This window comes from Passer montanus, unplaced genomic scaffold (assembly GCF_014805655.1).
Source record: "Passer montanus isolate IOZ18808 unplaced genomic scaffold, ASM1480565v1 scaffold11, whole genome shotgun sequence".
Lineage (NCBI taxonomy): Eukaryota > Metazoa > Chordata > Aves > Passeriformes > Passeridae > Passer > Passer montanus.
The window spans coordinates 15816280-15829216 of NW_024357613.1; the positions used below are offsets into that span (position 1 = coordinate 15816280).

The window sequence follows — 12937 nt, forward strand, 5'->3', positions numbered from 1 at the left end:
ATGTTAGTATAGAGCTCTCAAGTGTTCCTGTTCTTCAAAGTTAGCTTAAACAACTGTCTCCTCACTTACTTGAGTTGCTCAAAAATGGTGCAAAATCTGTGAACAAATATTACATGTTGAACAAAACATGAAAGTACTGATCCTTTATAAGTTATGGTTTCATTACAACACCAACATTTTTCACCAATGCTGATAACAGACAAATGGGAATTCTAGTTACAACATAAATGCAGATTCTAAGTATTTCTATTCATTTTCTACTTCTATTTTCACTGGAATTAAACTTCAAAATTAATCACCTTAATAATTTGCAATTCCTGTTACAAAGCTTCAGTGGTATACATGCTAAGCACAAATTGCTTTGACAAATCTGTTAGTCAGTTAATGTAGTACTTTTCTTTTTTGACATTTCTGCTAGGAAAAAACTTCCAGACCTCTATCAATACCTATAATAATATACAAACCAGTGCTTAGCTTCTATACTGAATGTATGAATTTAAATAAAGGACACTTATAAAATTACATTAAAGGATACTAGAAAACTACATTAAATCAATGAAGAGATGTAAAGAAAACACATCACTTGAAGCACACATCCACCAGAAAGACTTTTAGCTTAAACACCTAAGAAATCAGAATTTCTTACTACCTTCTCAGATATAGATATATAGATATAGATATAGGAAATGCCCATATGGTATAATTATTTGCAATGCAAAGAATTATACTGGCATTAACATTAAGAGTCTCTAAAGGTCACTATCAATTTCTTCTGAACTGCAAGGTTCTCTTATTCAGAAATATTATGCCATATTTCAATGAAGCTAAAAAAATACAATGAAAAACACTGAAAAGAATGCAGGAAAAGTCTCGATAAAAGTGATAAGAATATGAATATTCTCAGCTTTGTATGCAAAAATCCAAAGATCATCTGCTCTTTGATACTTCCCATCAGCAATACTGTGTATGAATATTTTACCCATTTAGCTCCAGAGAGAACATTCAAAGCAATTTACCACTTTGCAGAAGTGCTTTTAATGTCTTTTCCTGCCATTTCAGTCATAAGCTTCTTAAGCAGCTAAAACCACATTTCAGCTACAAGGAACCATTCTTTGATAATATCTTCTCCAGGGGTCCAAATTTTGCCTGCCACATATCCATACTAAAATTCCCTGAGAACCTCAAACTCAGGTAATGCTCAAGCAATGCATAACTTAAGTAAATGAATCAAGGGGAAGAAGGTGCATTTGTACATGGACTGAGATCAGCTAGGGCTCCTGGATTTCCCTGGGATGTTTATTCTCCATGTCCCAGGACAACGCCTTCATCTCAGGCTCATGTGACTTTGGGGAGAGCACTTTCTCCCCATCTTCCCTTTCCTTTGTCTCTCCCATGAACTGTGTGGCAGGAACACAAATATCATGGAATCAAAAGACAAAAGTAATGAACTGACTAAATTTTTCCATGCATTGACTGAGATTCTATAAATTTCTTAGATTCCTTTTATACAATCACCAGACTTTTGAGGTGGGATGTTGGGAAAAGATTAACAGTACACTCTGTAAATATCCCTCCAGAAACCAGGTATGGAATTTTCAGGTCTGGCAGTCTTAAACTCCCACACTTTATTGATGAATGGAAAAGAAACTTACTCTGATTAGCGTGTTGCTTTGTCAATAAACACCTGCCTGTGAAATCAGTAGAATGAGAGGTCTAAATAGAAAACAGGGTCTACGCAAAATTTGTCACCCCATGAGCCAAAATTGTAGTATCAACACTCAGATTTTTTAAAAATGGATATAATATGATGTATGTAAGCAGTGATGTAAATAACAGAATTTGTAGCACCTTTTAAAAGTATCTACATCTATGTCTACATTAGCTATATATTATGAAATATTAAAGCAGCACAGCAACGAACATTTAACAAAAGTAACAGCACCTGCATCAGTAGATCAAGACCTCTTTTTAAAAGATGTCATATGGATGTGAGAAATGGTTTTAAGAGAGAGCTGTTCAGCATAAGTAGCTGGGTCTTCTGAAAGTGTTTTAATTTCTGTGAAGAATTTGCCAGTTTCAATATTACCAAAATATTTACCTTAAATCAACATAAAACCCTCCTAAAAACTCCAAGTTTCTTCAACCTAGCAAACCCAAAATCCATTCCAGAAATGTTTTCTTTAGAATATTATCACCAAAACTACTATAAACACAAAATTATCTCTCCTTACCATAGTCTGTGACAGATTTAGGAGCACGCTGTTCTGTTTCTGCATTGCGTTTCTTATTCTTGGATTTCCAAGCATGATACACCTTTAGCCTTCGGTGGAACTCTTCTCTGCAGGCTGCCAAGAGTTCAATATCTATCCCAAGAAAAGGAGGAAGGGAAGGCATGAATGAGAAAAGTCGGAAAAATTATTTATTAAATGCTTTTCTATATTGGTAAGATATATGATTGGAGATCAAGTTGTGACACTAATATGATAAAATGTAACATGAACCCCCTCACTCTTGGAAGCACAGAGCCTGTGTTTTATGGCCCAAAAAGTCCCTGAGAGTCTGATGAATCCTTTTCTGCTTTAGTTACTAAAGGCAGTCCCCAAAGTAGCTGTGGTACTGGGACATTTGGAGCAGTAAAATGCTACTGTTGTAAAATATTTCTGTGGACAGTATCACAATGCAAGCAGCACAGAAACAAATGTTTAAAAAAAGATTAAATTGCACTGCTGAACATTATTTCTGCAACTGAAAAAAAAGAAAAACAGAAATTTGACTGCTTAGATTTGCATTCTTTTTTCATGTATGTATTTTAGTTTTTCTGAATTTCATTATGCTAAGAGACTGAATGATGACAAGGCTTTTTTATTAGTTATCTCAGAGTATCCAAGCTGGTTTCATGAGGAAAGAAATCTACTTATTACTGCACCATCTACATAGCTGAAAACATTGCTCCAGTCTTGCATATGTAAAAACACTAAAAGAGAATGAGTTAGTTTCCAATTTCTACATCCAGGAAGAAATTCTGAGTGATCTTAAATCACAAATTAACCAACTGCTTTCAATAAGAAGCAGGAAGAAACAGTAATATATAAAAGAGGAATAATTTTTATCTGTATCTATCTTCACAGCATTGAGGCGAAAGTGATTAATGCCCCACTGTAAGCTTCCAAAAAGAAGTTACACATTTTGAAAATTAAAGAATAATAGGAATATCTAAGACAGAACATATTTTTGCTTTCTTTGTGATCTAGTGACAGCAAGAAATGATAGCAAAATAAGTTTTAGAACATGCAAATTCTAGGTAAAGCATAATAACTACTATTCCCCCTGTGGAAGTACATCAAACTGAGTGAACTTAATTAAGAAGTTATAACATGCATTTTATGGCCCAAGATGTTTATTATCATAAATATATAATCCCTAACAGACATAACAATGGAAATTATGTTTCCTTAATATGGAAATAGCTTTGTGTATTGTTCTTTTGGGGGTAAGAGAACTTTTTTTTAATGAATTTGTTATTCACTCAAACTTATGTAAACTTTTTATCTTTGTTATAGGAAGAAAATAACACTTTTCATATAACTACAACTTGAACTCTTTCTCAGAAAAAAAAACCACTTACCACAGGATGTGTTGATTGTATCACGAAGCTCTGCATATTTCCACTTGCTGAGATCATGCTTCTTAGTACCGGCAGCAGCTTTTGTGGCTTGCACTGCAGGACCCCTGCAATTATTTTTAAAATATATATGTATTTTTTCAAGTATTAAACAGGAATTGTTTTAAGAAGAGGAAGAGATCCCATGATCGACAATGTATCATACTTATTACCACACAGAATTCTAAGACAAAATACCAAAATATTTTCAAGGTTTTCAAATTATTAAGATAAAATTAAAATATATTTTATGCACAAAATCATATAATAATCTGATTGGCCTCCTAAAGATTAAAAGGAATTGTCATTAATACCGTTCATGTGTGGAAAGACATGTTCTGTTTATCTCATCCCACATTGATGTACGTTTTACTTAGAGCCAACTAAGATGCAGAAAACAAAGACTGACAGCAGACATCTTTAGTTCCATTCAAAAAACAAACAAGGAAAAATATTCCTGAAGTAGAACAAGGAGAAGGAAGAAAAGGCATTTCCTCTGCTATTTAAAATTGGTTTAGGACAAAATCCTTGTTCCTAACCTCGAGAAAATATTCTGTCTTTGACAAAAACCTAACTTGAGAGAAGAAGCCAAATTAATTCTATAGTGGCTATCTAATAACAGCAATATTTATTCAGGGGTTGGGGTTGATGATATTGATCATCAAGAAATATCAAGGCAAAAAAGACCACTCGGACTAAAGGCTGACCAGTAAAAAAACACTCATTGAAACCCAGTGTTTTACAAAGGCAAAAGTTCTTCACCATGTAGGTAATACACAAGTAAGTCAACAGCAAATGCAAGTGAGAAATTATTACTAAAATCTCGATCATCTTTAGGAAATGTACAAGGTTTCCATATACAAAACAAACATTAGATATAAACATAAGCCTAAATTTCTTTTTTTCCCCCAACAAATGCAGTATGGATAAGTGGAAGAACCCACCCTCAGGAACAGCAAACTTCCCGTGGATTATTTGCTTATAAAATAAATTCAAAACACTGCAATGTTCAGTGATGATCAGCACACCTTTCAAACACTAAGGAATTCAAGAGCAGACACATGATTTTACCAGCCTCTGCTCATGAATAAGAAAAAAAAATTGAATTCTTTCAGAATCTAAGGGAATTTGTTTAAAAGAAACTAGATCTTTAACAAGGTAGCAAAGTTCTTGATGCAATAAGGAAAAAATAGGCCTTTTCTTGGAAGGTCTGTTTGTGCAGTAATATCTTTGTGCGACAGGCACACTATTAATAGGTATAATCTAGTGAATATTACTTTAACGTTTATTTTTCCACAAAGGTCTCATGTGGTACTGTGAAGTTTTATGTTTATTTTCCTTTTTTAATTAGAAGGCTATAAAAACTATTATAACCTGAATTTTTTATTTATGGAGATACAGCAGTTTTGAAAGCAGAGATAACAAATGCAATTTAAATTTCATTGAATAAACCTAATGTTCTTCTTAATAACAACACAACCATCTCTTCAGTATAATTAAAACTACAGAGTCTTACTGTTAGAGTAGCAGCTTAATGCCTACTCATACTACTAATCCGAGTCCACACGCAGCTTCCAGTTGGAGTGTGAGAAATCAGACTTAAAAAATTGACTTAGAACTACTCATGACTGCAAAACAAATAACTGGACAAACTTCTTCAAAATATATACTTTAATATTTTGTTATTATTGGCATACTTGTAGGACATTAAGGATTCCTGATAAATAATTTACACTGCCTGGTGTATAACCTTCTTGAGCCTAATTTGACAAATCCTAAGGATTTTCCTTATTTAGCAACCTTACCCACCACGCTAAGATTTTGCTGCCTAATTTAGCACAGCAGAGCTAGGCTGTACCCTCTCTAGTTAAACTAGTAATCTTTAAGAATGCCAATCCAATTGAATGGCTTAGTCTTTCTATTAGGGTACTACTCTGAACATCGCTTGTTTTCTACATGACTTCAACCATAACAATCTGGCAGTAAGAGGACATTCAATCTTCACTGCTCCATATGAGAGTATTTTCTGACTAAAAATACAAAAGATCAGTCTCATGTCAAAAGTTTCCAGTGTATGAAAAGTGAGACAAATTTAGTTAAACAAGCAGAAACTGAGAGGTATTGCATTCTGAATTCAACCAGAACACAGAACCTTTGATTTTGCCCTGAAATTTTTTCATCTTTTTGTATATTAAAAATTGGCCACTGTAATTGGAACTGTGTCAATATATGCAGTACAATATAGCCATTTAAATTCACATGCTACCTTAATTACATTTGATGTGGTTTATTCCTATTCTTAAAATAACACTGCGGGAGAAAAATTTAGTTACTAGCTTCATTCCAATAATCCATGATACTACTAGAAAATCCATCAAACATGAGACTGATCATCTTCAGACTATATATACCTTAGCAACTTGTTAAAGAACAGATTCACTTTCAAAACCTCTAAACATTTTTTCTTCTTCTGTAAGCTTCATAAAATCAATGTCAAAGATAATTTCTGCCCTCAAGTTGCTGATATGGAAGACAATCACAAAAATTTATTTGAACAGAGTATTAGTATTTTACCAACTCATATATTCAGACCAAAACCTGTATTTATATTTCTTTCTGCATTGTGCATAAAATCTTGCATTACCATTCAAGAAATCTCAGAAGGGGATTTTGTTTGGATATCTTAAGAGGGTTTTTAATACAGTCTTACCATGGAAATTTTCAAAACTGCTTTTAAGGGAACTCTAATTAGAATACTTCCTTATTAAATGCACCAACAGTTACATTACTGTTAAAAGACTTCATTAACTTTGTGCTGAATCTGTAGATATATGCCTTTAAAAGATGTGGAGCCTTGTGTTCCGTTTATCACAAAGGTGAGAGGAGAAGAAAATTTGAGAAGCATTAACAAAATTACAGGAAATTACAGGGTATGCAAACGATTCTTATTCTTTTTCAATATAAACAATTAAAATAGCAAAGAAATAAGTGCTGAAAAAATGATAAACATAATTTATATGAAATATTTTACTTATCTGCTTATCACTTGAAAAAACCCCCAGATTCTATTACTTTTAATTCCATAATAATTCAACCCATTTCATGCGTGATTTGGTTTTATAAAATTATTGATTCACTGGTGTTATACCTTCTCACCTACCTAGACAATATTTCTGACATTTCTGAAGCCATTTGTTCCCTACAAGAAAATTGGTAAATGAGCATAAACTAAATATATGGAAATAAAAACAGCCTTTATAACTGTGAAAGTGTCCTGACAATCAAACTGAAATTAAATGAAGTGCACAGGAAATGGCTACTTATTTTAAATTACTTCCATTCAGACACACACACAAACATATATATATATCTATACATACACACACACATATATATATATATATATATATATATATATATATATATATACACACACACGCAGGGTCCTGATTCTGTGTGGCTACTTATTTTAAATTACTTCCATTCAGACACTCACACAAACATATATATATATATGCACACACACATATATATACACACACACGCAGGGTCCGGCTTCTGTAAAGAGCAATAAATCACACAGGGCAGTGAAAAAATGGATGGTATGTGAAAAACTTTACAGCAATTATAAAATAATTTCTGAATAGATGTTATTTGGTATATTTGATTATTAAAGGTTTTATTAGACATAAGCAAAGTAGTGAATATAAGGTATTACAAACTGATTTAGACATTACAGATGTCTATTAACAAAGATTACTGTGGGGTATTAGTATATAAGAGGACAATACCAATTTATTTTGATTAATTAGTGAGGCTTTTATCTATTAGGGTATTCAAATGGAAAAAAATGCCATACGCAGTCATTTGTGGCTTTGTTCCATTGGCTCTGCAAATAGAATACATTTAATGTTAGAGATTACTGCCCAGTTAATATTCTAATAATATGAAGCAAGAAAATGTGGGCCATAGCATTTCCTACTCTCTCACATCTTCTTCATTATCTTATGAATTTTTTTATTATTATTTTTAGCTGATTATATAGACTTCTTTTTCCCCCACAAACTTTCTCATTCAATAATGACTTAAATTATAATCTGGGGAAAAAATGTACAAGTGAAAGCTTTCCTCAGCCTTTCTCCCCTGTCCAATTTTTCAAAATCAGAGACTTTGAGACATGCTACTGCTCTATTTCATGCTTGGATAAGCATATCACAAGAAATTACAGCAATCCTCCAGTGGCTGCTCTGGGAACAGGATGGGTGCTTCTTCACTGCAAGCTGTGAACAGACCCCAAGTCTAACTGCTGTACTGGCAACCCACAGGTGCACGCGTGTAGCACTAACCATGCTACATTAGGACTTTTTGGGTTGTTCCAATGCAGAACTCAGAACAGATACACTCACAACACTCTCTAAGACTAGCTTCTTCTGGTGTTATATGACATACTATATGTTTCAATAAGCCACATAAATGAAAAGTATTGCCAAGTTGGAAGCAGATACCTATTATTTAAATTATTTTTTTACTTAAGTGCTAAGCACTACCATTAATTTACCCCCGGGTGCAGTATATCACGTATTACACATCCTTTCAAACTGTGGATGAGTAGCAAAATTGGATAAAGCTAGAAGAGGTCCAGCAGATCCAGCACAGAATAAGCACAAATGAAAATGCTGTATCTGCTGCCAGAACAAACAAATTTTCTTCTTTGATAGAAGCCAACAAATATATTTTCTTAGGAAATGGCTAATACTTATGCACCTTGAAATATCTATGAAAGCTATGAAAGTGAATACAGCAAGGTATTTTGAAAAAAAGAAATAAACTACAGGCACTCACATTCAAATATGACAACACAAAAGCGTCACATATTTCTTAAAACTGAGCACATAAAATCACCTTTTTCTTCCTCTTTTCACTCCACAATTACAACCATACAATGAAAATATGCTTTTATTCATCACAATATATAAGCATGAAAACATTTTTTTACAAAACTGTGTGAAAACACTGCAAAAGCAGTACACTGCATGAGTTCAGTATGAAGGCACACATGCTTTATCTTATTACAGAAAAATTTACAGGGAAAGATATATATATATATATGTACTTATAGAAAAGTCAGTGATTTTAGTTTATCACATGCTAATATGACAGTCTCAAATGTAGAAGATTGTAGACTATAACTTCATTATACTCTAGAAATTATTCTCATCTCTATGCTAACATGGTCAGACCATTCAGCATTTTCCAACCACTCAGAAGGGTCTTCAGTCTCCTATCAGCTACACAGCAGAACTGTGCTAGCCACACAGCAGAGAGAAACTGGCAGTCAAAGAGTTATGATGACAATCAGTTCACAGAATCACAGAATCATGAGGTTGGACTTAAAGATATAAGGGCTGAACTCCACCAGTCTGTTTCCTTTTCACTATCCCTGATACTCCTTAACCTTTCGACTTCTTCCCTAAGCTCAGCCACTAGCGAAAGGAGGTCATTCACTTGTTCACACCTCAGGCAGGCCTTCTCCATAACATCCCCTGAAGCCACTGATAAGCTCAAACACTCCGGGCAGGAATGGGTCTGTACGGACGCATCCTTTTTGGAGGGCTCTACTTGGTCATGTACACTTGTACCAACCACAGATTCTGACCGGGTTAAAACCATTGCTTAGGAGAAAGCCCAATAACACAAAACTTCACCAAGCTAGCTGGAACCCGCAGCCCTACCTGCTTACCCTGCCTGCGCGACCTGCTGCGCAAACTGCTGTGACCCTGTTTGCCTGCCCCTGTTCACCGCACTCCGGGACTCCAGGTAGCTCCCAAAGCAAAGCCCCACACCTGTTCAGTATTACCTATAATGGGTCACTCCGGAACAAGGAAGCTCCCTTCCTTTCTGAGCCAGCTGGGCAACTCCTGAACAAGGAAGCTCCACCTCCTGCTCCTGGGTGGCTCCCAAAGCAAAGCCCCACACCTGTTCAGTATTAGCTATAAAGGGGCACTCCGGAACAAGGAAGCTCCACCTCCTGCTCCTGGGTGGCTCCCAAAGCAAAGCCCCACACCTGTTCAGTATTAGCTATAAAGGGGCACTCCGGAACAAGGAAGCTCCACCTCCTGCTCCTGGGTGGCTCCCAAAGCAAAGCCCCACACCTGTTCAGTATTAGCTATAAAGGGGCACTCCGGAACAAGGAAGCTCCACCTCCTGCTCCTGGGTGGCTCCCAAAGCAAAGCCCCACACCTGTTCAGTATTAGCTATAAAGGGGCACTCCGGAACAAGGAAGCTCCACCTCCTGCTCCTGGGTGGCTCCCAAAGCAAAGCCCCACACCTGTTCAGTATTAGCTATAAAGGGGCACTCCGGAACAAGGAAGCTCCACCTCCTGCTCCTGGGTGGCTCCCAAAGCAAAGCCCCACACCTGTTCAGTATTAGCTATAAAGGGGCACTCCGGAACAAGGAAGCTCCACCTCCTGCTCCTGGGTGGCTCCCAAAGCAAAGCCCCACACCTGTTCAGTATTAGCTATAAAGGGGCACTCCGGAACAAGGAAGCTCCACCTCCTGCTCCTGGGTGGCTCCCAAAGCAAAGCCCCACACCTGTTCAGTATTAGCTATAAAGGGGCACTCCGGAACAAGGAAGCTCCACCTCCTGCTCCTGGGTGGCTCCCAAAGCAAAGCCCCACACCTGTTCAGTATTAGCTATAAAGGGGCACTCCGGAACAAGGAAGCTCCACCTCCTGCTCCTGGGTGGCTCCCAAAGCAAAGCCCCACACCTGTTCAGTATTAGCTATAAAGGGGCACTCCGGAACAAGGAAGCTCCACCTCCTGCTCCTGGGTGGCTCCCAAAGCAAAGCCCCACACCTGTTCAGTATTAGCTATAAAGGGGCACTCCGGAACAAGGAAGCTCCACCTCCTGCTCCTGGGTGGCTCCCAAAGCAAAGCCCCACACCTGTTCAGTATTAGCTATAAAGGGGCACTCCGGAACAAGGAAGCTCCACCTCCTGCTCCTGGGTGGCTCCCAAAGCAAAGCCCCACACCTGTTCAGTATTAGCTATAAAGGGGCACTCCGGAACAAGGAAGCTCCACCTCCTGCTCCTGGGTGGCTCCCAAAGCAAAGCCCCACACCTGTTCAGTATTAGCTATAAAGGGGCACTCCGGAACAAGGAAGCTCCACCTCCTGCTCCTGGGTGGCTCCCAAAGCAAAGCCCCACACCTGTTCAGTATTAGCTATAAAGGGGCACTCCGGAACAAGGAAGCTCCACCTCCTGCTCCTGGGTGGCTCCCAAAGCAAAGCCCCACACCTGTTCAGTATTAGCTATAAAGGGGCACTCCGGAACAAGGAAGCTCCACCTCCTGCTCCTGGGTGGCTCCCAAAGCAAAGCCCCACACCTGTTCAGTATTAGCTATAAAGGGGCACTCCGGAACAAGGAAGCTCCACCTCCTGCTCCTGGGTGGCTCCCAAAGCAAAGCCCCACACCTGTTCAGTATTAGCTATAAAGGGGCACTCCGGAACAAGGAAGCTCCACCTCCTGCTCCTGGGTGGCTCCCAAAGCAAAGCCCCACACCTGTTCAGTATTAGCTATAAAGGGGCACTCCGGAACAAGGAAGCTCCACCTCCTGCTCCTGGGTGGCTCCCAAAGCAAAGCCCCACACCTGTTCAGTATTAGCTATAAAGGGGCACTCCGGAACAAGGAAGCTCCACCTCCTGCTCCTGGGTGGCTCCCAAAGCAAAGCCCCACACCTGTTCAGTATTAGCTATAAAGGGGCACTCCGGAACAAGGAAGCTCCACCTCCTGCTCCTGGGTGGCTCCCAAAGCAAAGCCCCACACCTGTTCAGTATTAGCTATAAAGGGGCACTCCGGAACAAGGAAGCTCCACCTCCTGTTCCTGGGTGGCTCACATCCATTCTGGGATTATGCAAGAAAGACCAATGCTAAAGTGACCTATGAGCAGTAGGAAACAGAGTGGAGAGTCGAACTTCACTGACAGAAAAGTAAGAGAACTCTGGCAGATCACAACACCAGAGTGACTTTGAGTTTACCTTCAAGGTATTACACCAAAATCCAGACAGGGAAACTGGTGAGCCACTGGAACAGGCTTCCCAGGGAAGCTGTGGCTGCCCCATCTCTGAAGGTATACAAGACCAGCTTGGATGGGGCTCTGAGCTACCTAGTCGAGTGGAAGGAGTCCCTGAGCATGGCAAGGGGTTGGAACAAGGTGATCTTCAAGGTCCCCTTCCAAACCAAACCAAACCATGATTCTGTGAATGGAGCATGTCAGTCTCATCAGAGACAATATGACAGCTATTGTAAAACTGAGGGAAAAACCACAACTATTTCATGGCTATATTAGACTACTTTATGTCTAAAAGTCAGTACTGAACATGATAAAAAATTACCCACCTATCTCAAGCAGGCATACAGCTATTAAAAAAAAGTATACATCTAGATAAAATTTGGATAGCAAACGAAACACATCTGGGAGCTTGACATTCCATGGCAACATAGGGGATTTTCTTGCACTCATTTCAATACCAAACTGAGCAGAGTCATACTAACGAAGTCACCAATAATGTTCATAGGTGCCTTTATGCAACCTGACCAGTAAGTACCATTTTTACTGGAACTTCTAAGTTGCTTCTAAGGCATCACCTTTTACACAAGAAGAGCTCTGGCCTGAAGATAGGCAGTAGTTCTGTGTATCCAAAATTAAGCTCTTCTAATCGCACAACAAAAATTGACACAAAACAAAACTAACACATAACATTCACCCATCTACGTTAGATATTTTCATTCCACTTGAAAAAAACTTACCAGTCAGGGCTCAGAAATTACTTTTATTTCTGTAGTCAAGAAGGGCTTCTTGTTTAAAAAAAAAACTCACACAAATTCATTGTACAAATGGAACCATCAAGTCCTAGCAAAGATTATTTTATTATTACTTACCGCTGAAGAAATTCTATTCCCTACTTTAAATGAGTCATAAAAATCAGAATTCTAAGTTTGCCATCCTTGTTAGAACTCAAAAAAAGGAAGAGAACTGCAGTCGTATCCACAAGCACCTACAAAATTACTGATGTCAAAAGACGCAAAATGAAGAAAGTCTAAGAAAAAACAATCTATAACAAATTTCAAAATTTAAATTGAAAAACATTCTAATACACTGACTTAGAAGCTTCATTTAATGAACGCGATGTTCCATAAATCCAACAAGAGCATAGTCTTCTCAAAGGGATGAGGAGAGGGAGAAAAAACCTACAGAGAGGAAAATGTAACTCCTTA

The 12937-nt window shown here is 37.9% G+C and overlaps 1 protein-coding gene across 1 annotated transcript in view; it reads right to left on the bottom strand.

Moving 5' to 3' along the window:
• Nucleotides 1-12937, bottom strand: part of MYO6 (myosin VI) — a 107741-nt gene that overhangs the window by 6841 nt on the left and 87963 nt on the right. The window contains exons 29-33 of the mRNA XM_039727127.1: nucleotides 7521-7550; nucleotides 6822-6860; nucleotides 3626-3729; nucleotides 2232-2363; nucleotides 70-96 (exon numbers count right to left, since the gene is read on the bottom strand). Of these exons, the coding sequence (XP_039583061.1) occupies nucleotides 70-96; nucleotides 2232-2363; nucleotides 3626-3729; nucleotides 6822-6860; nucleotides 7521-7550 (332 nt within the window). The remainder of the gene's footprint in view (nucleotides 1-69; nucleotides 97-2231; nucleotides 2364-3625; nucleotides 3730-6821; nucleotides 6861-7520; nucleotides 7551-12937) is intronic.